The sequence below is a fragment of the Phasianus colchicus genome, chromosome 3, assembly GCF_987193195.1.
Source record: "Phasianus colchicus chromosome 3, bPhaCol1.hap1.1, whole genome shotgun sequence".
In the NCBI taxonomy this organism is placed as follows: domain Eukaryota; kingdom Metazoa; phylum Chordata; class Aves; order Galliformes; family Phasianidae; genus Phasianus; species Phasianus colchicus.
Window position 1 is genome coordinate 35,266,097 of NC_143438.1, and position 27,798 is coordinate 35,293,894.

Consider the following 27,798-nt stretch of genomic DNA (forward strand, 5'->3'; position numbering starts at 1 on the left):
TGGTGTTCACTGAGCAAGCTGAGATAATTGGATGCAAGAGCCTGATTGAACTTATCTTCATTTGTGACTGTGCCTAGCTTATCTCAGAGACAGTGTATGCCCCCACAAGAACATTATAAACTTAACAAAATTTTTATTTTGTCATTGTGTCTTAGCAGTGACATGCTCTGGTAGCATAATATGGAGAAAGTGGTACATAGCAATATTTTACAATGTTCAACAAATTTCTACTTTCCTTTTACAATCACACTTAAATGTGGTACAGTGTACCCATGCCTTATTATGCTGGCTCACCAGCGATCAAAACAGGTTTTGCTGACTGTCTCCAAGCTCACAGATGAAAGCATGTGGCAACACACACACACACAAAAAAAGAGGCATGCAAGGGAAAATTACATGGTCTTTTACAAAGTAACAGCCTTTTTTTCCCTGTTATCCAACACAAAACTGTTAAATAAACTCATTTTAGCATTATTTTGACAACAAATAGTCTATGTTGTTTGTTTTGCAAATTTTATATTGTAAATTTCTCTTTTGCAATATACATGTATTCACTCACCAGTTAAAAAGCACCACTCCTAATGGATAGAACATACTGCTAGTGTAAGCACTGCAAAATCTGAATTTGGCAGTCCACAGACATATGCAAATAGAGAATATTTATAGAGAAATTACCTTTGATCAGTGTCTCAAACTCACTATGTGAAATTTTCTTGGCCTGCAAGTCAATCTTCAAGGCCAGCAGCAATGTAAAGAGGAATCTGTGATTTTCATACAGCCCTCGAACTGTATACTTGAAGACTTCATAGGTGAGATGCTCGATTATATACAGCACCCTTTTTCCTGTAATCTGAGATTTCTGAGATCTTTCCACTGACAGGTCAAAAATGCCAAGAAACTGCCGTAAGGATGTTTGGTACATGACATTCACCAAGCTCATTTCCACAATTAGGAAATAAAGAATGCTGCCACGACCAGCAACTGGCCGATACTCTTCACGTGCAGTATTGATTTTCACCTCTGTCTCTGCTGCTATGCTTAATTTTTCACTGACCTTAAAATAAATTGAAAAGACAATGCAGATTTAGTCATGTCATTTGTGATTTATACTGCACAAGCAAAAGGAAAAGGTCTTGATTAAGATCACATTTGTATTTTCAGTCAAGCTTTGTTGGTGTTTCAACAGAAACAATTGTGTCTTCATGCGCTCACCAAGCACAATATGATTTGATTCAAATGAACACTTGCAAGGTATGTCTGGAATATAGGAAATTATCCAGGTAATAGTTTAATTTTGCAACATTTTTATAATGGAGAATGATACAGTTTCTACTATTTATTATGAAGTACAATGCTGCATAGAAACTCTAAATTGGAAAGCAAAAACAGAAAAAAAATCTTTTCAGAGATAATCTTCAAATTACAATTACAAAATGCATTGGCAAGGTATTTAGAATTTACCTCTTCTGCTGTTGTTTTAGTGATTCTTAGGACTTCTATTAGAGACTCATCTTCAACCAAAGAGCCCTCTGTACTCGTTAGGCGAAAGAGTAGGTTATCTTCAAGCTCCTGCATTCTCCTCCTGTTAGATGTCACTTCCTCCATCAGTTTGACTCTTTCTGCCTCAAGTTCCTGTACTCAGAAAATCAAACATTTTCATTAATTAATTAAAAAAAAGCTGCAAAATGACACAGAAAATTTGATTTAATGCATGAGAAATTAGAGGGTTTCCTGCTTTTTCTATAAAATACAGAATCATTATATGCTAGAGTGATTTATATGTATACCACATTTGTTTGATTAATGATGCATACTGAGGAGTGAATATGCATCAGAATTACATGAACAAGCTTCCTCAGAGTAAGATGCACTGAAACTAGCTTCCAATGGGAAATGATAAAAGCCACCTTACATTAAGTACTTAAAATTAAATCAGACAAAGGAAAATGCCTTGTATGGACTGATTTTACATTTTAGGGAAATTGACTGGGTGGCCTATTCCATTTCTAATTTCTATCATCCTGTGACTTTGCAAGATACACTCCTCCACTGCTTAGAAAACAGAAAATACTACAACAATTATTATCTACATGATGTGGAATTTTTATGCAATTTCTACAAGACAGGTGATGGCAAGTGACAATAATAGACAAATCAACACAATGCCAAGTGAAATGAGGCATCTGCATTGCACAGTCCTACACAGCTTAGAGACACCCTTGCTAGGTGCTTTATTTAATCAATCAAGTCAACATTCCTGTAAGAAAAAGGCAGTTAATAATACCAGTCTGCCTAAACTTACGGCTTTGGTTTATTTTCATTCTTGTCAAAGTGACAAGTTAGAGAACAAGGAGATGTATGAAGTTATAGAGAACAGGGGAAGCTCTCTTGTATTTCAGAGAGGGAGTGAAAAATTTCTTCACTCTCACAAACTTCTTATTTGGAAATCTGTTTACAATATATTCTGAGGCTATAGAATGTAGCTCTGTGGAAGCTACAAATAAATGAGCCCTAAAAGAAGAGAATGACTAAAGCCTCAATCATTCAGTTTCTGCATTTTCTCCTCTTTCATTAACACACAAAAAAAGGTTAGAATTACACAATAGAACCAGTTCTGCAGAATAATTACATATGCATTTACGTATGTGCTTAAGTTCTATTTATGGCCATGCTTATTTAAGAATAGGCACACTACCCATTCTATTTGTAAGATTTTAAAGCATATCTTTCAAAAAGTGAGCAAAATGAGCTTTTGCTTGCAAGTGGATTTCATGACCGCATTTGTAACATAAAGACTAGCTGCTCTGAACGCAAACTTTGGCAGCAATTTATTTATCAAAGTAGAAAAAGATGCTGATGATATTTTTTTTCCAAACAGAGGAGCAATCTTTAAAGTAAAAAAAAATAAATACTTCTTTGATCATATATTTCATTGATCACTGTAACAATCATTAAGAATGTCTCGGTCCCTTTAATCTATTACTTTAGCTCAGTGATCATAAATTCGTCTTCTTGTTTCTAATAGAAAACCAGCTTTTCAGATTCTCTGTTAATGCTCTGTCTTTTCTTTGAACAAAATTTATCAGAGCTCCCTTGGCTATCCATGGCAGGACATTCATTTCTTACTGAGACAGAATAACCATGATTTGTTCATATCTGCTAAATGGAATGGTTTAATAAATGTGGATCACTTGCAACAATGTCCCTGTCCAGTAATTAATGCTAATACTAAATAGTTACCCTTGCAGCTCCCTTCAGCTGATACACTGCACTGGATGAATATTTTTCAGTAAATAATTTCTAGCTTGTATTTCTATATACATTCAGTGTGAATTCTGTAATGGTTTTGTCTAGGAAAAGAAAAACAACACCAGACTAAAAGCTACTCGCACCACTTTTTATCTGAGCAATTAAAAGTAGAAGCTTCTCTGCAGGCCATGAGAAATCACTTCCGTCTTGAAAAGACATTGAAAACTCCTTCTCTCATCAGAGATCTATAATCACCAATTGCCTGATAAGGAGGAGGAAGTTGATGAGACTTTCTACCAACAGCTGAAAGTAGCTTCATGACCACAGGCACTGGTTCTCATAGGGGACTTCAATCAACCTGAATATGTGCTGGAAAAACAACATGGCCAGGCACACATAGCCCAGGATGTTCCTGCAATGCGCTGAAGATAACTTCCTGATGCAGGTGGTGGAGTGGCCAATAATGAAATGTGTGCTGCTGGACCTTGTTCTTACAAAGGACTGGCTGTGAATGTGAAGGCTGAGGGCAGCCCTGGTTGCAGTGACCATAAGATAGCATAGTTCAGGATCTGACATGGAAGAAACAAGGCAATAAGTAGGGTTGCAACCCTGGACTTCAGGAAAGCCAACAATGACTTCCTCAAGGACATACTTGAAGGTATCCCACGGGTTAAGCACTGGAGCCAACTGCTGAATAAGGTAGGTGCCTTCTCAGATAACGAAATACACTGAGAGGGAGGAGTTACTGAACACTTTTTTTTGCTTCAGTTTTTACTGCTAAGACTGCCTCTCAGAAATCCCAGGTAAGAGAGAGGTAGGTCTGGAGGTAAGAGAGAGAGTCTGGGGAAAGGAAAACTTCTCCTTGGTTGGGAATAAACTCACTGCACAGAAATCCATAGGCCCCAATGGGACATACCCATGAGTGCTGAGGGAACTTTCAAAAGTGATTGCCAAACCACTCCCTACTATCTTTGAAAGGTTATAGAGAATGAAAGATGCCTGAGGACTGGAGGACTGCGAACGTTGCACCAGTCTTCAAAAAGGGTATCCAGGGAACTACAGGCCAGTCATCCTTACCTCCATCCCTGAGAAGGTGATGGAGCAGCTTATTCTGGATGGCATTTCCATCCAAGTGGAAGAAAAGGAGATTATCAGGAGTAGTCAACATGGATTCACCAAAGGGAAATCATACTTGACCTATCTGACAGTCTTGACCGTGCTGTGTGGTGAACTCAAAATGCCTGAAGGTCACAATGCTACTGTTTAACATCTTCATCCGTGACCTGGATGAAAGCATAGAGTCCACCCTCAGTAAGTTGGCTGATGATGCAAAGTTGGAAGGAGTGGCTGACACACCAGAAAGCTGTGCTGCCATGCAGTGAGACCTGGACAGACTGTAGAGTTGGGTGGAGAGGAACCTGATGAAATTCAACAAGCGCAAGTGCAGAGTCCTGCATCAGAGAAGGAATAATCGTATGCATCAGTACAGGTTAGGGGGTGACCTGCTGGACAGGAGCTCTGCAGAGAAGGAACCTGGGTGTTCTGATAGGCAACAAGCTGACCATGAGCCAGCAGTATGCCCTTGTGGTCAAGAAGGCCAATGGTATCCAGAGGTGCATTAAAAAGAGCATGGCCAGCATGATGAGGGAAGTTCTCTTCCCTCTCTATTCTGCCCTGGTATGGCTATAATGGGAGTACTGATTCCAGTTCTGGGCTTCTCAGTTCAAGAAAGACAGAAAACTTCTAAAAAGAGACCAGTGTAGAGATACAAAGATCATTAGAGGCCTGAAGCATCTCCCTTATGACTAGGCTATTACTCCCAACAGGGCAGGAGTAAAGTGGGTGGGGCCAGGATCTTTTCAGCTTTACCCAGCAACAGAACAAGGGGCGATGGGAAGAAACTGGAATATGGGAACTTCCACATGAACTTGAGGAATTTTTTTTTTACTTTGAGGGCTACAGAGTGCTGGAACAAGCTGCCCAGATACACTGTGGAGTCTCAGGTATTCAAAACCTAACTTGACATTTTCATGTGTAACCTGCTCTAAACTATCCTGTGAAACCAGTTGTTTGTTTGTTGTGGTTTTGTTTTTTTTAATTTGAAAGCAGCAACTCTGCTAACCCAAAATTTGTTACTTTTTTTTACAAAAATACAATTATGAAATACTCATTTGGAAATATATAAGACATTCCATTTGCTACAAAATACAACTTCCATGCTTTCATTTTAATGGGAAAATAAGCAAATATTTCATGTTAGAATAACTGAACAATATAATGTATTTATTGGCTGGCTGCCACAGTAAAATAGAAAATAATAAAAATGAAAAAAACAAACCACAATCCACATTTATCCCCAGTGCCTATGATGAATTGACCTCCAAGTTTTTTGGGTAGTCAGTTAAATTAGAACATACAGAAAGAAATAGGAATGACTTAAGAACAGGAATTGTTTTGGAGGATGTCTCAGATCTTGTATTATGAAATTTAATTTCTGAGAAACACCTATGAGAAAATACTCTTTCTTATATTTGTTTCCATATAATCAATGGAAATTTGATTATAAGCAGGGTCAAGTCTGTTTTGAGGGCTCCTTAAAAATTTCATATCTTCTTGCACACTCGAGCTGACTGGCAAAAGTAGTTTGATTTCATAAGCATTTATTCATGTAATTCAAATTAAGTTTAAAAAAGAATTCAGAAATAAAGGACGTTTTTGACTGAAAGAGGAGCATTTGCTATATATGAAGGAATAAAAAATGCTTTATGTAAGTCATGTATATGCCCATGATGTATTTTTAATGAATAATTTTCTTGTTTCTCTTTCCAGTGCTGGATCTTATAACAAATGTTTAGGTCCTTCAATTCAATTAAGAACCAGCTCCACACCATCCTTCAAAAAAAGCACTAAAATAAACCTAAATGGGCATTTTTGTTCTTGCATTTGATTTCAGTCAAGACACTCATGGTGCAAACAAGTCTTTCCTCTACACAAATCTTGCAAATTACTTCATACCTGTTTTTCTGTGAGGATGACACGGCCAAGGAGCTGATCTTCCAACCCCCGCACAGTAACAGTAAAGTCAATCACTGTTGTTCTTGCACTGATTTCTGGAGTATAGGCAGGATTAGCCAATTTTGTTGTCATGTAAAGGGTAAACCCTTTCATGAGATCTACCTCCTTGTCACCTACTTTCACCTGAAAATAATAATAAACAAAAACAACCTAGTTTTTAAAAGTTAAAATAAAAAAAAAATCATTTTCTCCACGAAAAACAGACTAAATCTTTCTCATTATTATTTCATGAACACTTTTTAAAACAAATAAGAAAACTTATGAGTTCATTGCTTATCTTTTTAAGCGTAGTGAAGGTATGAATCTTCATATCATCCAGATTTTCAGATACCCAGCACCTACCCTGTGTGTGTTTTTTTACTTTTATGTTCACAATTCATCTTACTTTGTGTGCTGAACCAGATTTTATGAAATTCTTTTCCAGGATGTTATCTAGAGCAGGATCAAGTTCCTCTCCAATGTTTTCTATTAACAGGGGTCGGCCAAGGGACAGGCTGTCTTCTATATGACTTCTGAAGAACTTGTGGTTCATAGCTGTAACCTAGGAAGATTGGTCACAACATAGCATGCATTTGTAAGCACATGGAAAACAGTACAAAATGTAATGCAGCTTTCAAAAAATCATACTTATCCTGGGATATCATAGAATCATAGAATGTCTTGAGTTGGAAGATGGAAGGAACCATAAAGCTTAACAGAACAGGGAATCACTCTTGTTTGTTTTCTTTACTGCTATCTGTATATTTAGTTATCTATCTACTATCTCTCTCTGTATATTATTACTGTATTTTCTTAATACCTTTTAAACACTAGTGGATTTATGCTTGAAACGCTAATGTAAAGCAAGTATTCATAGCGTTTGGTCAAATACCAATCTTGCATATTCCATATCAGATATTGAATTGCCAACTTAGTTTCCATTTCATTCACAATATCAAGTCTTAAACTTACTAAGAATAACAATGATAGTTTTTCATTTATTTAACAAATTTAATGCAAGCCTTTGAGATTAGAATTGAACAGCCTTGATAAGCATCTGTTATGACATGGTTTGGAGGTGCTTCTGACCAGAAAACAAACTGCGATAGATATGTTTTTTAAAATGAAGACTTCATCTTGCAGGCACTACTACTCTTTGAAAAATAATTAAGATTAAAATAATTAAATTACGATTTTTCAAAAAATTAATATATTTAGAGGCAGATAGCACAGGTTTTAAACAGTGTATTATGTCACATCACACTGCATTTTTAGCTCTGCTATAAAATAGATGTATCGGTTTCAACAAAAATAGTATCTTTTTAGTCCAAGTGAAACTGAGGGATGAAGGTAGAGTCTGATTGACCAAAACTGTAATCCCAACAAGACCATATTAAATGAAGCATTTACCTGTAGTCCATTATTCTTTTCTTTATTTTTAATCCAGATCTTTCCTTGACCTTGTGGATCAATGAGCAAAGGATATCGAGACGCTTTGGTGACTATTATGCCATTCTGAATTGAAAGGTCATCATTTGGAAGACCCTGGAGGTTCCATTCACTGACTGTAGCATTGTCAACAAGCATACTGGTGAGGTTCAGGTCCTAATAGAAAATAATGTTTGTAATGACAAAATTACAACCGGTTGAAGGAATTACATTAAAATATCCAGTGGAAGGATTGCCTTCTTATTCTGATCACAATAATGGAATGCATTTGGTAGTTTACCTTTTCTTTCTTCAAGGCCTAAACATTTTAAAGTGGGGCAATAATAAAAGTGAATTCCGTTTGAACTTTGAAGTCTATTAATTCTTAAATGTAATGAATGGCACCAAAGAAAGAGAGCAATAATGTTGGAGAAACTCTGAAGACACTTCAGTATCTGAGGGCAAACTGATTTAGATCTTGTCAAATTCTATTCTTGCTACCTCATGAGGGTTATACTGGCCAGAAGAGCTTCCTCCTGACATAAAGTTATGGAGTGCCTGCCAATTATGTATATGAGTACAGGATAGCTTGTGGAGAAAGAAAAAACATGTTACAGACCAATAACATGGGCTATCATGGAAAAATATTGCTGCTATCATCAAAACTCTTCCCAGCTCATATACTCTCCTAAAGTTTGATAGTACCTAACAACCAACTTGCTTCATTTTATTCACTAGGAACACTGACCTCTCAAAAATGTGTATGTGAGGGAAACAGTACTTAAAATCGCAAATTGAGCTCTCCAAAATATTTTTGAAGTATCATGATAATGATGTGAGCTTAGAAAGAATAAAATTGAATATTTTATATTTGTTCCTTTCATTTTTCACTCAAGAACTTTCATTTTTTAACCTTGCTCAACAAACTTGTCTAAAAAGAAAAAGCCTGTAAACCTTAAAAACAAAACAAAACCAAACCAAAAACCACAGAATTTAGCAGCTGAAGTCTAAAACAAGATTTCAGGTACTGTCAGACCTATGATAATCATAAATTAGTAATACCAGTGGCTGCAAGACTCAGAAGATTTTTTTAACTCTCTGATCTTTTTTCTACTCTCATTATTGAAAAATCTGAATGAAACAAGGAAATTTTCCTCAGAAGACAGAGAAACTTTAAGAGTTTGTTTTCCAGTTGTGAAAAGAACATAAAAGAATGTAACAGCCAAAATTTTCAGCAAGTGGAACATAAAGCCATATTTAATATACTAAGCAGCTGAGTAGCATCCAAACAGCTTTTAGGTTTTTGTTTTGTTTTGTTTTGTTTTTTGTTTTTTTTTACTGCAGTAGGGAGTTTCAGCCACTCTGCAACTCTGAAACTTAGCTTATTTAAGTGCCTAGCTACACCAACAGACAGCTAATTTGAAACAGCTCTCTTTAAATTGTTATGCCTAAATGACTCATACACCCACAGCCAGTTAGTCTGTGACAAAGTAAGGCAGATGTCAAGCCTCTCCCTTGAACTACAAAGCAGCTTTTTTTCCTGTGGTGTGAAGTATCAAGAGAGGCCCATCTGCTGCCTTTTGTGAGTACTTAATTTGCTGAAAAAAAATTATAACACTCTTCCATATACTGTCATTGAAATCATAATTCTATCTTTAACAGCAGCTATCTAAACAGAATGGTAATTATGGTTTGAAACTCATGTTAATTATGACATTCTGTGTCTAGCCTGTCCATAGGAAAAAAGCATAAACATGAGCAGCACAAAAATAATCAAAAAGTATTCCTCAAATTTTGAAGGCTGAAGCTTAGTATCAATGTGGTCAAAACATCTTCAGAGGCAAAATTTTGGTTCCTTGCTTGTACTTTTAGACATTATGTAGCCAAGGTCTTATTGTGAAACAGCAGGGATCTTGACAGATATTCTCCAAGGTAAGCAGCTTTTAAGAACATTTTGTACACTGGGTTTGAGAAAGAGCCTCCCTTAGATAAATGTATGTAGGATAAGTCCCATAGCACACTGGTGAAGAATCTTGCCTGAGACTGCACTGTGACTGGTACTTTATTAATAAATCCGTCCAGGCCTTATGTATTACTTTTCATCTGAAGCTCTCAAAAAGCTTTGCTGGGCAAGTCAGAATCATTAATCTTTATAAGTCATACCATACATTGGGCTGGGCTGTGAGGCTTACTCTGCCAGCTCAAAGTCAATCATTGTTATAAGAAGCACTATCCACCATATAGATAAATGAAAAAAAAAGAAAAGAAAAAAAGATTCACAAATAACTTCTACGAGATGAAGAGCATGACAAACTCCCTGTGGCTATGCAGCCCCCCTAAAATAGGTTTTAAGTGTCAAATCCCCCAAGAGGCTGACAATAAGATGCAGCAGGGATAGTAATCTACCTTTAACACATCTGTAGTGGTGCAGCCACAGGTGTACACAGGTTGCTCATTGTTTCAAGGAAAGGAGCCTGCCCTATACGGTAGTCCCAGCACAGAGGTTGCTCACTTTATTAGAGTATATGACGTGTTCAGGGAACTGAAGCTGCATGATGGACATTACCTCAGCTGCATTTTAGGCCACCTATATCCGTGCAGACTTGAGCCACTTAAGGGGAAGCTGTATAAACTCACAAAGAACAGCCTTACTGGTGACAAGCCTACATCAGTTTAACAGTTTAAAGTGAAGCAAGCTGAACTGGTGTAAATCCAAGCTTTTAAAAACATGGGGTTGTTTTTAACCTAATCATTTCAACAAGACCCTTGAAGTTAAACTATATTAAACGGTGTGAGGAAACAGCAGAGGGTGCAACAGGAGGGTATTAATTGCTAATATATAAGGATGCAGAGGGGATATTTCTGATAAAAAAATGTGTAATAGTCCATCATATTATTGGGTGTAAGAGTATTTTTATGTTGACCAAAAATCTAGCTACACGAAGACTAAATGTGGAATGTGAAGTCTGAAAAAGGAAAAACTGTGTTTCCATTTTACACATATTTTCTAGCAAGTTAGATTATTAAAACATTGTACTTCAATAAATCTGAATGAAAATAATGGAACCTTCTATTTCTACTCTATTTTCATCTACTTACAGTTTTGCTTATTAAGAACAGTAAGTTAAAGAATGTATGATGGAATTTGTCATAAATATGAAATAGATGCAAAAAAAACCTTTTTCCAAATTCCATCTTTATATTTTAGATTCACAGTTCAGAGTGAAAAGTGGATATCTAGAGAAAGAAAAAAATTTTAATGGCAACACATGAGACTGTACGTGGTAAAAGTGGAAACAGGGCAAATGCTGGTAGGTAGTTGACTGGGGCAAAACTCCCAGCCAGCCCAGAAGCCACAGACTAATCTCTCCATCTCTTCACTGTTCAGTGGGTCCAACTTGGGAGACTGAAAAAAATTCTAGGGGCATGGAAGTTAACCTTTTTAACAGGATAACTTAAAAAGTTGTAGGAGATGATTACAGTGGGTGTTCTCTTTGATACAGGTATTTTCTACTTTTGGTAAATGCTAGATGTAGCTGATTTATTCTATGACTGAAATCACAGATGCAACAGGGTATGTGTGAAAAACATTATTAAGAGTGAAAAATCTGACTACCTGATGGAACCCCTTATGTTGCAGTAGATCTGTTCTAAACTGCTGATTTTGACTTAATTTCCATTTTATGCAATTTCCTTCCAGGAGAGCAGATCTCAGGTAGCCTCTCTGACTTAGATTTGCCAGAGCCTTTTCCTATGCACTGATATTGCAATGCATGAAAGTATTAAGAGAATTTTTTAGAAGCTCAGTTGTCAACTGTTCAGAATTTTTATTTATTAAAATTATGATGCAATATGACAGCTCATAAATAATTTTTTAATTAAGTATTTTTTCTGGAATTGATTGCTCTTAACATTATTTCTCTGCAAGGCAATAAAGTTAAAACAAAGTATGAACACTTACATTACTGTATGGAATCTTGCTGCTGTTCATCTCTTTCTTCCACAAATGGAGCAGTAAATTCCTGTACTCCTGATTGAAAGGTCCTGAGTAGGAGAGAAATGCAGTGGCCAAAAGGACATTCCCCACTAAATGAGTAATTTGATTTTGAAAGTTTTTGCTGCTTTCAGTCCAACGAAGCTGTGTGTAAAAATATTATAAACAAGTTAGAAGAAACAGACACAAACCTAACCATGAAGATCCAATTTCAGAATCTCTCTTTCTTTCAGGTAGGTAACTGTTCTTGAACCACAAATATCCCTTTTCTTTTCTTTTCTTTTCTTTTCTTTTCTTTTCTTTTCTTTTCTTTTCTTTTCTTTTCTTTTCTTTTCTTTTCTTTGCTTTGCTTTGCTTTGCTTTGCTTTGCTTTGCTTTGCTTTGCTTTGCTTTGCTTTGCTTTGCTTTGCTTTGCTTTGCTTTGCTTTGCTTTTCCTTTCTTTGCTTTTCCTTTCTTTGCTTTGCTTTGCTTTGCTTTGCTTTTTTCAGAAGTAGAAGTAGAAGTTTTATTGGAAGAGATGGCAGCCACCTAAGCGGGGAATTAAGTATCTCTGCCAACAGGCTGGCCAAACGAGTAGAGGGGGCTTTAAAGAAGGAATGGAAAGGAAGGGAGAGGACAAACAACAATCAGTGAGGAACTGAAGGACCAAGTTGGCAAATAAAATGCATAGAGTGATGTATACACTAGAAACCTAAGAATCAATAAAACAGAGGACCACCTGTAGCATATCTACATAAACAAGGTACTGCCTACCAGAGAGAATCCCAGGATAGTTTTCATACTGGTTCTGGGAAATCAGCACAGCCAGACTCCTCTCTGAAATGCTCATACACTAATGTGCACAGCACAGAGAACAAACAAGGAATCAGAGGTCTGCAAGTAGCTACAGAGTCATGATCTCATGGGGATCACTGTGACACAGCAGGAAAGTTCCCACAATCACAGTGCTACAACACATATATAGGCTTGTTATGAAGGACAAGCTGGAACAGTGAGTAGTTTCCCTCTATGTGAGAAAGCAGCTGGAATGCATGGAATTCTTCATCTGAGTCTCTGGATGGTCAATAGTCTTTGGAAGGTCACTATGAGACTCCTGAGGACACAGCGAATACAAATATCACTCCTGTAGGGGTAAAATGAATGACGCTTAGAAAATAGAAGAGAGTGCACTGTCAGCAAGTTGACACACTTGATAAATGGGCTGCCATCCAGAGAGCACTTAACAGGCTGGAGAAATGGACCAACAGGAATCTCCTCAAATTCAGCAGAGGAAAGTGTTGGTACTGTGTCTGAGAAAGAAAAACTCAGTGCAACAGTATGGTCCCAGCTGGGACTGACAGCTAGAGTGCAGTTGGGAAGAAAAAGGCCTGGAGGCTCTAACAGACACCACGTGGAACATGAGACAGTAACAAATGCTCATAGCAAAGATGGCCAAGAGCATCCTGGGTTACCTTCAGATGACTGCTGGAAACGCATCCAGGGAGGTGATTATTCCTGCTATCACTGGTGAGACCACTTCTGGACTACTGTGCTCAGGTCTGAGCTCACCAGATTTGGACACATTAGAGAGAGTTAAGCAAAGGGCTCAAATGGGGCCTCCATCATATGTGAATAGTCTGAGTGTACTGAGACTATTTAGGCTTGAGAGCAGACTCTTGGGGGGAATTTTGGCAATGTATTAATATGTCATGAGTGATTGCAAAGGAGATGGTACCATACTCTTTAAAATGGTACCCAGTGAAAGGACAAGTGGCAGTGGGCAGGAATTCAAATACAGGTAATTCCATTCAAATATTCAAAAAGACAGTCAGAGTGGTTGAGACTGGAATAGTTGCCAACAGAGCCTGAGGAATCTCTATCTTTGGAGATACTCCAACTTCTATTGGATAATGTCCTGAGAAATCAAAAATATGCCAAAGCATCTAATATTTTGGACTAAACATTTTGAAGCACATCTGTACAAACACTTGAGATCTGGCCTTACAGGATTTAGTGGTTGAAAGTTGAAGCTCTCATCAGTTTTGATTCTGTGTGATTACAAACAAGGACTTCTCAAAGCAAATAATCAGCCAATTACAAAAAAAGACCATCCCGCTTTTTCTGGAAACCCTCAGGTTCTATTATAAGCTGAAGCTATAAATATCTGCATAGGAGAGTAAAACTTAAAGCTCAGCACAGAGGATAAAGATTAGCCCATAATTCTGTAAAAGGTTTCAGTAGCAATCTGAACTTAAAATATAATCCAGAATATTAGTCAAGCTTCAAATTTCTATTCTTGTATAGTTGGTGAGAAAAAAAAAAGAGTAATCCTTCTTATGAATATTTTAGGGCAATTATTTAGGTTAAGCCTAATTCCTCTTCTTACTAAAGTTAAAAGGAATTTGGCTCCTTGGCTTTCATTTTGAACGTTATCCCAATACAAGCCATATGATCATTATACGTAATAATTTGGCTAACCCAATAAAGGGTTTTACTTTGTTAGATACATTGGTTTCAAGAAAAAAAGAAAAAAGCCCACATGTGTAACTAAAATATAGTGTCACATGATATCAAGACATCACCTTGCCTTGAATTTCTTGAACACTTCTAATGTTTGTTATCAGACCTGAGGACCAACTTTGTGCTAGAACTATACTCATAATGTGCCAGCACCTTTTCTCCACCTAAGCCTTCTATCAGAGCTCTGGCATTATTCATCTTCCTTCTGCAAGCCTCGGCATCATCAAGTAAGGCCTGCTTCTCTTTCATAGCAGCATCATACATGGCTTGTACTTGATCCAATTCCATCTGCTTCTCATCCAGCTGATTTTGTGCATTATTCAGTTCAGTTTGGGCAGCTGCAAGTCTTCCCTCTTGCAAGGCTAGATTTGCCTAGAAGCATTTCAAAGTAAACAGTCATTAATACTTGTTATTTGGCAAGTCAATGATATTCATTTAGTGGCATATACTGTGCTGTATCGAGAACTTCTGAAAATAATACATACACAAGATAAAAACTTTTCTTCCTTTTTATTGTTATTCAATGCAATCTTAAAATGTTTTAATAATATTTTCGGAATGATCCATTAATCACACAACGATTAATGGTTTATAAGCACAGTACCCTTGAAATAGCTGTATACTAGATATATGAGGCACTGCATACAATATTTCCTGTGATATCTTCTCAGTGCAAAAGAAAATTAAGATTGTGCCTCACAGACTATAAAATAATAACAATGATAATGGAAACTAATCTTCTTCTTTCTTCATCATCAATTATTGCTACAATAAAAATGTAACAAACACATTTTTGGCTCCTCTGGAGACTAAATCTCTAAAGACATTTCATGTGTGTCTATGAAAATTTGAATGATAAGCTGACATCTTTGAAACTTGGCCTCTTCATTTCCATATTACTACTAAGAAAAATATATATATTCTGTGAATCCAGAATGTGTTTCCAAATACTTGTTTGTGAAAGATTAGAAATTGACAAAATGCTTATGAAACACTCACAGATAAACTTTGTTTTCATTTGCTCTGAATATTTAAAGCACCTAAATATTTAAATATCATGCATTTTTATTTTTCCTGCTCTAAGAGTTACAAAGATGGAAACTAAGAATCTGTAAAAATGTTTTATTAAAATTATGAACTTGAATCTAATCTCACATCACATCAGAGCAGAGCAAGGAATCTCTGGGATGACTTCTAGTAAACAGTATAACCTTGGGCTGGTTCTTAACATTAAATCTTGACTAAAGAGATAAATTTAATTCCTATCAAGCTATACTAAAATCAGCAAATTCTTGCAGTGGATAGGAAAAAAAATTAAAAGAGAGGAACCAAATCCCATTTTGAGATTAGGCGTGATAAAAAAGTGGAGCATGGAGTCCACTGTGTTTCAAGATAGGTCTGCCAGCAATTAGAGAAGCATATTTGCAATAGTAATTGAAGCAAAAATTTAACACTTCAGTGTTACACTTGCAGAGAACAGCACTATCAGCAAAACCATCATTTACTGTAGCCACTGCATCTGCTGACAGATCCTAGAGATAAACAAACATTCCATAATGGAGATAAGCCAGCAAAATGACCATTCATAAAATATCCATCATGTAAAGATGCTGAAATATTTTTATTCTACTTTTATTTCTTAAAGTGCATATTAAAGAACATCTCCTAGAGACAGACACTGTTGAATCAGCAGACCAGTGAGTCTTGATAAGACTCAGCTAAGCAGATTTCAGAATCACAGATACTACTTTTAGTGAATCTTGGGCTCTCTGGAAAAGCTTAAACGCTACAGGAGTTTTGAGTAGGTGACATGGTGTTCCTCTGTTCAACACCAGGGAAGGCAAAGAGATGGAGCAGGGCCCTTTCTAGATTCCAATAAGAAAGTACTGACAGCAGATGTTTTAAGAAAAAAATGCCCCAATAAAACAAGCATAAGTGTAGGTAGTGAGTAAATCTTATATCCCTTCAGATGCTGAGCACCCCATGTTCATGCAACATTGGACAGAACCTAGATGAATTTTCACATGGTGTGCCATGCAGAGCAGATCCTGTTCATGGAGAAAGACCGCTCTCTTTTGGCCATTAAAGCTATCATATACCCCTCTTTTTGTTCTGTCTGACTAAAGCAATTGTCTTATTAAGCCATTTGTTGTTGGATCTTTTACTGAGACCCAGAGAGGATGCTGCAGCATCCCTCTCTCTGCTACCTAGTCTCCTCCTCCTCTGGTGCAGATGATCTCTAATCACTGAAGCCATGAGAGACAAGAATGAGAGTAAAACAAAGTTATGATGCATTGCTTCATCACAGCTCACAAATGGTGAGGTGACACAGGGAAAAATATCATTGGAAAGCTTGGAAGAACAGCTGAAAGAACAGGAACATTAAACCTGGCTGTGAGGATTCATATTTCACCCTGGCATTTACCATAGCAATACACAGTGAGCCACAGTGAAAAAGAATGCCCAATACATACAAGCGGTGGTGCCTTGCAAATATGAAAGGCCATATCTCCACAGAGCAATAAACTGCACAGAAAGGTACAAAATATGAATAAAACAGACTTCCTATTTTTTAAAAGCTCCTAAAAGGCTACCAGCCTTGAAGATGTAGGCACAATCAAAATAAATAAATAAATCTCACTAAGAAACACTTCAGATGAGTGCAAAGAAAAAATCTATTGCACTCTAACATGGAAAATCTCCAAATTAGTTAGGCATTACAGGGATTGCTAGCAGAAGAATTATAATAAGAAGTAATTTTATAGACAGTTTAACTAAGGTTTTCAGCTAAGTTTAGGGTAATAATAAAATATTAGTTCATTTAGGTATTGGTTTGATGCGTAGGATGCTTAATCATATGTGGTGAACGACGCTTGGTTGCACAAGACTGAATGCTAATATACCTGGGTGACCAGCATGTGTGACTCCCTAAGGCAGAGACTACTTGCTTTGGTTCTCCCTGGAAATCATCACTCTCTGCCTCTCTCTTGAATTCCATGTTTCAAAATTACATGGGTACAAACACTGCTTTCATATAGACATCACTAGCAGGTTGGCTGGCAGCTTCCTGCGCAGTTTTGCCTTGAGAGCAGAAGGAAAGTTTTCCTGCCAAGGAGGCTATTAGAGTTGCAAGAAGCTTCTTATGAAGATTTCCAGCCAATTAACAGAGGGAAGAAAATGTCTCCCAACCACAAAGAACCATTGCGGCCTTTCTAATTTTAGTGACATTGCTACGCGAACAAGATTCATACCCTTCGTTTCATCTCTCTGAGTCACGCAGCAAAGCAACGATTCAAAATTTGTTCCAGTTGGATGCAGTGTGAAAGCCTGATAAATGGATTTTATGTGAATGAATCATGAGGATTGAGGACATGTGAACCACACAGCAAGCTGTGGATAGGGGGGGTTACGTGAGAACACCTGGAGGCTTGTGCAAGAGCCATGTCTTCGGCCTTTCCTTGCCGCTGGCACCGTGAGGAACCACACAACACCCTCATGTCTGCTTCAACCAGTGCCTCATTTGCTCTTTCTTTATCCTCCATCCTGCATCTGTCTGCATAGGCCAAGTGTCATTAATTGGCACAGACTGAACTGTTGAGCTACTTTGCCTTATTCCAAGAGGCCATCTAAGATGCCTTCATAGCAAGTGGTGAGATGATTTTGCCCCTCTTAACCTTTGTAGTTTCCACATAAATACAGGAAAAATAAACAAGTAATTACAATCCACAACTATGCTGTTAAATTTAACATGTCCAGAACCTTCCTCTGGCACTGAAATCTGTAAGAGTAAAGAAGCTCATGTAAGACTCTTCCTTTCTGTAAAACATAGCACTACATGCAAACAGACCTGCAGAAGGGCTCTTTGGCCAGGCCAGCTCCTGAGAGGTGCCCAGAGATCACTCAGAAAATGCTGCCTTGTTAAGATCAAGTACACACTAGGAACCATTCTAACAATTTAACAGTGTAGATGCTCATTTTCTAGCATCTAAAGTTCAGTCACACTGTTTAACTTATCAGCATTGCCATAGCCTCAAGTTCCTCACTTATTCACTGCAAATTCAATTTTGCTAACCACTGAATATAACCGGTCTTGATCCAGGAAGGCATTTAAATAAAAATAAATAAAAATGCTTTATTTGATAAAAATCTTCATATTATTAAATGCTATCTCTGCTCATGAACTAAATGCCTAGAACAACCCTTGATCTTTATGAAGAACAGCTGTTGCTCAGTAAATACAGGAAACGTTACTAGAAGTGCTTTGTGGATGCGTTGGATGACCACATTGGTCTTTTTTTCCTTTTTATTTTTTTTTTCTCTTTTTGCAGTCATTCCCTGGGTACATGGTATCTGGCTGACATTACTTCATGGTAATGCAATCTCTAGCTGCTCCTGCCTCAGCTTACTGCTGATTTTTCACACAGATGGTCCACTGCTTTTGTATCATCCTGATCAGAGCCTCAATATCATGAGAAGGTTGGAATCAGAGATAATTTAGGGAAACATTATAAGAGAAGCAAGCACATACATAGGTTTTGCAGACATTAAAAAAAAAAATGGCTTTTCTTCATCTCTAAAATTTACTACTCACACACACACATAAAAATACATACATACATGCATATATATACGTGCAAACAGATCCGTGCAGAATGACATTAATAAAATCTTGTCCTCTATTTCTTTACTATTGGTGACCATTTGGGGGAATTAAAACAACCTTTGAAAGGCATCGAGATCCTGCCTCTTATCTGCTTTATGCAGCCTCAATAGCTGTTAAAGATTCTTCACTTCTTCCTTTCCAAGTTACATGTCCTGACTCTAACCTGTTTTGTTATAGGTGATCTAATCCTCCCTTCCACCCTCTTCACATAAATGACTTCCTTGAATTCATACTTGTGGGTATCAACTTGACAAACACACTCTTATTTAAACAGTTGGCACCAAATTTTCACACTGTTCCTCCTAAGGTGAAATTCCAGTTATTGCCTCCTATGGGTTTTAGTTCCACACAGAGACAAGCAAAAGCAGAAAAAGCAGTAAAGTTCCATATTTAAAGCAGCATGTGATAGGGACAATTCCCCATATCAAACAGAATTTATAAACTACAGACAAACTTTTCTTGATCATCATAACAGCTTAAGGAGATCTTAATTAAAATCACTGGAGACATCTCCAAGGGAAATTATTTCCTTATTTTAATTGGATGCTAGCACAATCACAACTAAAGCCAGGGCTTCCTCATTCTACTGCTATTTTCTTCAACTAATGGATAAACAGATGATGTTTCAGAATTATCAGGTTAATCCAGCAGGCTTGCTGACTGGTTAACAAACTAGAGGGAAACTGCTCATGGTCATGTTGAGGGTCTACAGGAAAGCAGTAAATAAATGGTGGCTGCTTTATGATAAACAACCACACTGCACTACATTTGCAGGCAATGTTTTTTGTACTGTGTTCAACTCTGAATAGTGATGCTTAGGCTGCAGGCCACATATCTGAAGAGGTAGGTAATTATTTCAAGGGAAGAATTCATTTTTGCACGCTTATACACAATAATTACTAAGATGTAAGTCATTATTAGTCAGTTTTCATAAAGTGTCACATTTAAGATTAAGGAGGCTCTGAGTCCCATTTAAGATGCAACTAAAAAATACATTGGTTGGATTATGCAAGTGTTGAAGAGGCCTATCTCCTAGAATTGCAGTTAGGATAAAGTGATTTGATTACTTCATTCAGTAAACCTGCTTCTAGCACTGGATGATTTACCCTGTGCTAATCCTTTATGAAATCTGATTGTACATTTATTTTCAATTATTTTCTTAGCATCACTCCACTGCTTCCCACAATATCTTCTTTAAAACTTTCCTTCCTCTATTACCTTCAATTTTAAAATAATGGAAACTATTGCCATACCTGACAATAGGTATCACTTTGCCAAGAAATACATGCTTAGCTTTGTATCAGTTCCAGTGTGGCAAGATGTAAATATATAAATATAAAGATAAATTTATATGTAACTTTAAATAATGTATAATTAAAAACTGCAAGAGCACTTCCACAGCTTTCATAGAGTTGCATCTGAGCATTAGTCCAGTATTTGCCCTTGTTTTTTTCTTTTCTTTTATAGATCTCAGTAGGTGCATATCAGATTCTATTTTCATTAGTGAACGTTCTATTGTTTTTAAAAATATAAATCACAAAAATACAGTCAATGGTTACTTGGATCAAAAATATGTTTTAATGACTTTGAGTTAGATCAATCCAGATAAACTAAAAGCACATTTGAAGACTTTTGAATATGCAATGGATACACTGAATTACACAAAAGGAGACTGAGCACAAGTACAGTGGAAGCATAACTGATTGGTATGTATTTCTTTCAAAAGAAAAAAACCAAAATTATCCATTTAAGCAGTTACTATAAATCACTATATAAATATTCAGGTTTTTTTTAATATGCTCATATATTAAACATTTCAAAGATAATAAAACTATCTTTAGCAGTGCAGATAATGGCAGCTGATTCCTTTCTACTGTAATTTTACAATAATTTTACAGTTCCTAAAGAATTCTGTGCCAGGTGACTACATATTACATATACAATCACTTGTAGTGACTTGACAATCAAAAATTTTCTTAGATAATTCAATTCCAGCTAAATTCACTAAAGAATACTCCTTTGTCAAGAAAGGTCTCTCCCAAGACCATGACAAGCATGCTCCTTCCCAGGCCAATAAGACAGGGGAAATTTTCTTGAAACTGTGGTGCCTGGGACTAAGGTCAAGGACAGACATAGTAACTCTCACTTGCCAATAGCCAAGTTGTATAAAGAATCTGTGCACTGAAGGCTCCCACTGAAAAGTGATTGCATGCAGAGGAATAACAACTGTGCAACAGTGTAGCTGTGTAAGGGGAAAAAATGGCTGGACTTCTTTGACTTTTGAGTGTTGGACTTCGGAATTGAAGAAGCAAAGAAATAAGAATCTCTTGTAAATCGCTATCTTTTTTAGCCCAAATGCTGTTACATTTTTTGCCTTCAGCCGTAGTTACCTCTCAGAAAAATGAAATCAATAATATGAAATACCTTAAGAGGAAGGACTTCTTTATTAATACCATAGAAGTAAGCCATTGCTTGTGTCCATGAGCATAGGCCTGCTACGTTTCCACACACTTTTTTAGCCATCTCCAGATTATAATCCTCCATGTCCAAATAAGGCTCTAAAAGCTCCACAATTTCTCCTGTAATTGAGTCCTACACAGCAGAAGGGAAAAAATTATTTATGGGAATGAATGTTAAAATAAAATCTGCTTCACCAAAACACCTTTATTCTTAAGAACATGACTCTACCACTTCTTACAAAAGAAATGAACTAAATATTGCTCATGAACACAGACAGTGCTTTCTACTCTTGGAAAGGACAGATTAGTTGGGGTTTTTTTGTGAACTCAAGTAAAAATAGCTCCTAATTCCACCAAAAAAAAAGTTGACTAGAGTTTACATTCATACATATATTTAGAGATACTACTCACATTTGTAGCTCCTGACAGCCTAAGCTGGTCTAACTCCTATTACAGCTCTCTGCACCTTCTTCCCCTTTCAGCCTCAAGATCTGTTCTTGCCCCATCTTTGATGACATCATCAGTGCTCTCAGTGAGCTAGTATGGAAGCCAATATGATAGAAATCCAAGCCAGCACACAACAGTGTTCTGTTTTCTACTAGCAAGTTCCCTGAAGTGGCTCACCATGACATGATACAAATCATAGTGTAAACAGAGGGAGTTCAGTGTGAAGCCTGGGAAAGGGAAAAGGTGAAACTTTTCATTTCTATAGAGAAACCAACACAGACTTGATTGAAACCATCCCTTTTCCTTAACTGTAAATGTGATTTCTTTCAGCTTTTCATTTCATTATTCTAATCTTACATTTTTTTCTCCCTTCTGTAGAGAGTATGAAAAGCCAGATCTTTGATGATGGTGGTTAATCTATAATTACACAAGTGTCAGAAGAAAATGGAATTCATCTCCTTAAGCAATGTAGAGAGTAGAATAGATTATACAGGGTAATAATAGTTGCTTAACAACAGAAGCATTAAGAATCTTCCTTTTATTGGCAATGTATTAACATGTTCTTGAAATGAATATAAAAATGATCCCCCACTAATAGCATCAAGCAACATACCCTTTTTTTGGAGGTATATATCAGAAAGGACAGTCCTTAGCTACTATAATAATAACAAAGACATTAATTACATTATTCCTAAAATCATATAGTATGATGTTCTAATTATGAGCATTTGCTAATATGAAGAGTAATGCTGGATAAACATTTTCATTTTTTTATTCTCCTACTCGAAATTATAAGTTAGCAAGCCAGCAAGGGTGCAGCAAAGGCCAAACAGCAGTGGCCTAAGATCCTACTCAAATGTCATTCTTTTCCTTTTCAGGAACAAATTTTAAACCTAAGGAGTTTTTTTCTTCCACCGATCTTCCTCGCATAACAAAAATAAGAAAATATAAGAAATCTCACCAAAAACAAAAACAAACAAAAAACAAACAAAAAACAAACAAAAAACAGTATAGTATAGTATACTCAGAACTCCAGACATGACAGCCTTACTTCTCACATATGGTCAATACTGGAAACAAGAAATAAGGCAAAGGGATGACATAGAAAGTACTTCATCAGGGATAGATAGAATCTGGAATTCCTTGTCACACTCATCAGTATGAGTTCCAGCAGGAACTTAGCCTCACAGAGGCTGTTCAAATTGCTCTGAATAAAGTTAAATGCGTTCCAAACTACCAGCAAGAACATGTAGTACCGATAAGTGCTAAAACTGGAAACCTCATATGCTTGAGTAAGGAGTGTATAATTGATCCCCATTATCTTTGAACTTACTTCCTCTATCTGTTCAGAGAAGGCAGCACTTGGAAAAGTGGCCAGATTGACAGCCCCAGAAGGAAACTGTCTGCAGAGATTGCACAAGTATTCCACATGCTGCCATGTCAGTATGGCTCACAGAGAGAAACAGCTCCTGGGAATAGCAAAAGTAGCAGTTTCAAGCTACATCTGCACAACAGAAGAACTCCAGTAGCTTAAAAAGACATCAGCAAAATGCACAGCTGAAGCTGATTAAAGAATCCATGCACAAATGAACAGAGTTTTCTGCAACATTGCAGAAAACACAGGTTTTGCCAAAACCTGCTTGGTTTTCTGGGTTTTAGAGTTGGGCCCCAATTTTGTCATTCCATAATCCATCCCAGGTCTTCTTCTGGTCTAGCTACATAGAATCATAGAATCATAGAATTACTCAGGTTGGAAGGGTCCTCAAGGATCATCAAGTCCAACAGCAGCCTAACCATAGTACCCTAAGTCTAACAACCCTCTGCTAAATCATATCTCCAAGCAATGTCATGGTACATGTCTAGGTACATCTTCTCTTCCCTGGCAAGAAATTCCCCTTGCATCACAGTCTAGAGAATCTTGGTGTAAATGGGGCAAGCTTTTGCCCCTAAAAGAAGTAAAATCTGTTTGTTTGTTTTTTTTTTCATTTGGTTGATCATTCTGCACTTTACTATTTTTCTAATAAAATAGTCCCAAAAGTTTGCAATAGCTCTGTATTTTTGCAGGATTTTCATCCTCTTTTATATTTCCTCCCCATCAAACAATTTGGGAGATGGTGTTCTGGAGCACTTTATATGCAAACAGGTCTGGTAGATGGAAACCATCTTACTGGGGGTGGGAAAACAACCAAAAAATCAACAGTGAACCCTTTTTAGCAAATTCCTACAGAGAAGAAAGAGCTGCTTGAATAAATATACAATCAAGCTTCTCAAGATTTGATTCAGTGCTTGGAATAATTGTGTCTGCCATCATAACTGTGTGGTCCAGGAGAAAGTTTACTGAAATAGGGAACCATGAAAATGGAGAGGAAAACAGTTATCAGCAACAATAGATGAAAAAAACCTAATGTTTTTCAGACTACCTATGTCCTTCTGTTCCTGTCGATGATATAACACACAAATATGAGGATGATTTTACCTGATCTCTGAGATAGCTATGGGAGTAATAATGCCATTAACAACTTCTTACCTTCTGAAAACTAAGCAACATGCCAAGAAATCCAGAGTTATTCATTAATTTCAGAGCCTCAGTCCATGATGGCTTCACACATGGGCGTTCTTGATCAATTGTTACTGAGTCTATTTTTCTTTGGAATAGAAGTAGCACACAATCCATAATTCGCATTATCAAGTGAGGAGGTTTACCCAGTTTGCGAACAGTTGCGATGTCAGAGGGCTTTATTGTCTGTAAAGAGAAGAAAATAATCAATTAATTTAAGCCATTACTTGATGGGAGAGAAAGATCTTTTGCGGAGGACTGCATGTTTAATGGCACTGTTTCAGTTTTGCAGGTGACCCAGAAGTAACACTACAGAAAGGCCAGACTGCTTGTACCACTAAGTGACTCACTTTATTACCTGACAGTAGAGGAGATACTTCTTATCTTACCACTCTGCTACCTCGTTTTTCAGTTTTTTCCTACCAGGTCAGTGCTAGCTCTTTCACATTATTTTATTTTTTCAACCACAATATTCCACAAACAGCAATTGCAAAATACATGTATGTTCAGAGTATCTTTGATTCTGACCTGCAGGGCTGCCTCTGCTTCTTCCAAAGCAGGTCTTGCAGCTTCAAGCTTCTCTTCTGCTGCTGCTTTATCAATGGCAATGTCATCCACAATGACCTGAGCTTTGTCTTTTACCTTTTGCACCTGCATTTTCACCTTTTCAGCAGCTTGGGCTTTCATTGTTACTTCCAATAAAACTTCATCAGCTTTTTTTGAAGCTAAAGCCAGATCTTTCTCCTTCATCACCAGCTCTTTGGAAAGCTGATTTACTGAAACCTCAGCTTCCATCAGTTTTGCAAGACCTGTGTAGAATAAATTCCACGCAGCAATATGAGTACATGCGAGAAAAACCTCAGTGAAGTGATCTGGATACTGAAAATAAGTCACTCGTATTCACATTTAGAAATGCCAGTGAGTGATCCCCACCTAGATAAAGCAGGGTTAATATTCATTTAATATTTCATGTATTTTTTATTATTATTTTATGGATAAAAGTCCTCAGAATCTGTCATTGGTCACTTATTTATATTTTTATATGTGATGCTAAAAAATGCAAATGGTGCAAAATTCACAAGACTATATGAAGTACTAAACTGTTCCTAAGATCCACAGAACAGAGAAGAGGAACCTGACATCCTAAATAATGCAAGGGAAAGTGAGATTAGGCTGAGCTTCTACATTAAACATATAAAGATCCAGATGAGCAGGGAGGCTGGATTCTTGAGTAATATTTCAAAAATTTTATCAAAGGATGAAAAAATTACATGTCTCTATAAGTATAAAAATCCTTATTAGTAAATGCACGCATACAAATCACGTAAATCACTCTAACCTTCAAAAAAAAAAAAAAAAAGCACAAATGTTCCTTCCAGCCAGCCAGTCACCAACTATCCAAGCAGATATGTGTAAATAGCACTATTCTGAAGTTGGTGGCAGTAGGAGAAGAAATGATTTAAGTTCATGTCCAGCTCTAAACACCATTCAACTTCAGAAACCATTTGTTAACTGTGCATGCAGTGCACTATTTTAGCACTATTTTAGTTTTACACATGCTATATAATGTTTATTTAAAATAATCTTCATAGTGACTGAATCTGATTATTACATACTTTCCTTCGGATTTAATTTTAGTATGTTTAAATGTGAAAACTAGGAAGTCAGTAGCTCTGTGGCATACAGGCATATAGAAGCAGGAGTTTTAGGCATTTTAGCTGCTAGCTGGTGCTATTTTAAACACTCATCTGCAATATGCAATATTCACAAAGTTCCTCAAAACAAAAGCTCCATATGTTTTTTAATCATACACAACAAAGCTGAAAATAGGACAGCCTGCTTCCAAATGAAAGTGAGCTCACAGTTCAAGTCCATAAGCTAACTCTCTAGACATGTAAGAATTAACTCTTTAACATTCTTTTATTCTGATTCTTCTCAACTTAAAAAATAAATATATATAAAAAAATACACAGCCAGAATTTACAGTACCTGTTCTCATACGTTCAGACAAACTTCCAACACTGGCAAACTTCTCCTTGTAAATAGCTTTGTAGCCTCCAATGAAGGACAGGTAAGATTTTGGAGTCACAAACGTTCGGCGTCTGTATCGTTCAAAGTATTCAACACATTTTTCAGCTACAATATCTTGAAATGTTCCCATGGTGTTAATAACACTTTGTTTCACTTCATCTGTGCACTCTATAGGGTAAGAAACTAAAAAATGTTGTGCAACTGCTACAAGAGCATCTCTAGGCCAGCGCTGGAACCAGTCCATGGTGCAGCCTGAAATCAGAGCTGGAAATTTGAGTGCACGAGTTCTGAACTTTTCCCCAACAGGAGAAAAACAAAGTACCACGTGCAAGTTATTGCGAACTCGAGTAAGAAAGTAATTATAAAGATTTTCACCAGTGGGAGTACGCTTTGGATACTCTTTCCTCATTGCTGGTATCAGATCTTGTGTGATTTCACCTATTTCATCTCGTGCAAAAAGATTTGAGACTTCACCTGAAGCCAAAACATTGTTCAGGTACTCGAGAAAAGATTCATCTCTGATTTCGTTGTCTGTGAATATAAAGACAATGCTCTTTCCTTTTTGCCCAGCAGTGCGGTACAAGATTTTCAGATCATCCAAGAGGTTATTGGTGGCATATGTTCTGGGACAGAAAAGGATTAAAGAAAGAGAGAACAAAAATGATAGATCGTTCTGGGAAATACCTTTCATACGGGTCAGTTTATTTAGGCAGGATAAAATTCTACATATGAAATAAATACTGTATGTCCATGGTTTATGGGCTGGTTCGGCCCGGTTCTGTGACTAATTGGGGAGGAGGAAAAACATGATGTTGACTACTGATAACAAAAATTCATGAAACCATGACACTTTATCTCCCACTTTCATTTTTCAGGGATTTTTTTAATTAAATATTTTCTCAAAGTGAATGATTGGTTCCATAAATCACAGAAGAGGAGGTGAAATCAATAGAATAAGGTGCTAGAAAATAAAATGTAAGAGTCATGCTATCTTTAACATATGCATGATACAGCTGTTTTGCATCCCTGCAGATTGTAGACTTAAGCTCTTTGTTCAAATTGAAGGTTAGTATAGCTGGATAAAGTTGTCAAGTAGGTTCTGTTGCCCACTGCTGTTAAACTTAAATACAGATGTATTATCTTTCGAAGATATTAAGAGAAAGTTAAATAAAATCACTAAGAGACAAGAATAACCACAACTGAGTTTTCTATTGTGTTATTTGTGTTATTATATTGTCAATATTTGTAATATTGAACATATAATCACTTGGGCTGATTCATTCCTTACACCTCTTACAGGTGGTGCATACAAGTATGATTCTGATAAATTCCATGCAAATTAATGATTCAGATTGAGAAATATCAAGAAAAGTAAACTAAAGTTAATAAAATGCCAGATTTTGTCCATTGTGTCCT

The 27,798-nt window shown here is 36.8% G+C and overlaps 1 protein-coding gene and 1 long non-coding RNA gene across 2 annotated transcripts in view; one reads left to right on the forward strand and one right to left on the reverse strand.

Moving 5' to 3' along the window:
- Window positions 1-27,798, reverse strand: part of LOC116226501 (dynein axonemal heavy chain 5-like) — a 147,499-nt gene that overhangs the window by 41,058 nt on the left and 78,643 nt on the right. Inside the window, exons 57-67 of the mRNA XM_090137272.1 lie at window positions 26,341-27,005; window positions 24,880-25,160; window positions 24,322-24,537; window positions 21,313-21,480; window positions 14,379-14,597; window positions 11,693-11,869; window positions 7,714-7,908; window positions 6,710-6,865; window positions 6,265-6,447; window positions 1,462-1,632; window positions 676-1,054 (exon numbers count right to left, since the gene is read on the reverse strand). Coding sequence (XP_089993398.1) covers window positions 676-1,054; window positions 1,462-1,632; window positions 6,265-6,447; window positions 6,710-6,865; window positions 7,714-7,908; window positions 11,693-11,869; window positions 14,379-14,597; window positions 21,313-21,480; window positions 24,322-24,537; window positions 24,880-25,160; window positions 26,341-27,005 — 2,810 coding nt within the window. The remainder of the gene's footprint in view (window positions 1-675; window positions 1,055-1,461; window positions 1,633-6,264; window positions 6,448-6,709; window positions 6,866-7,713; window positions 7,909-11,692; window positions 11,870-14,378; window positions 14,598-21,312; window positions 21,481-24,321; window positions 24,538-24,879; window positions 25,161-26,340; window positions 27,006-27,798) is intronic.
- Window positions 9,231-26,607, forward strand: LOC149918504 (uncharacterized). The gene is made up of 3 exons (XR_016465068.1): window positions 9,231-9,313; window positions 24,636-24,777; window positions 26,557-26,607. It is a non-coding gene; the product is annotated as an uncharacterized LOC149918504 (long non-coding RNA).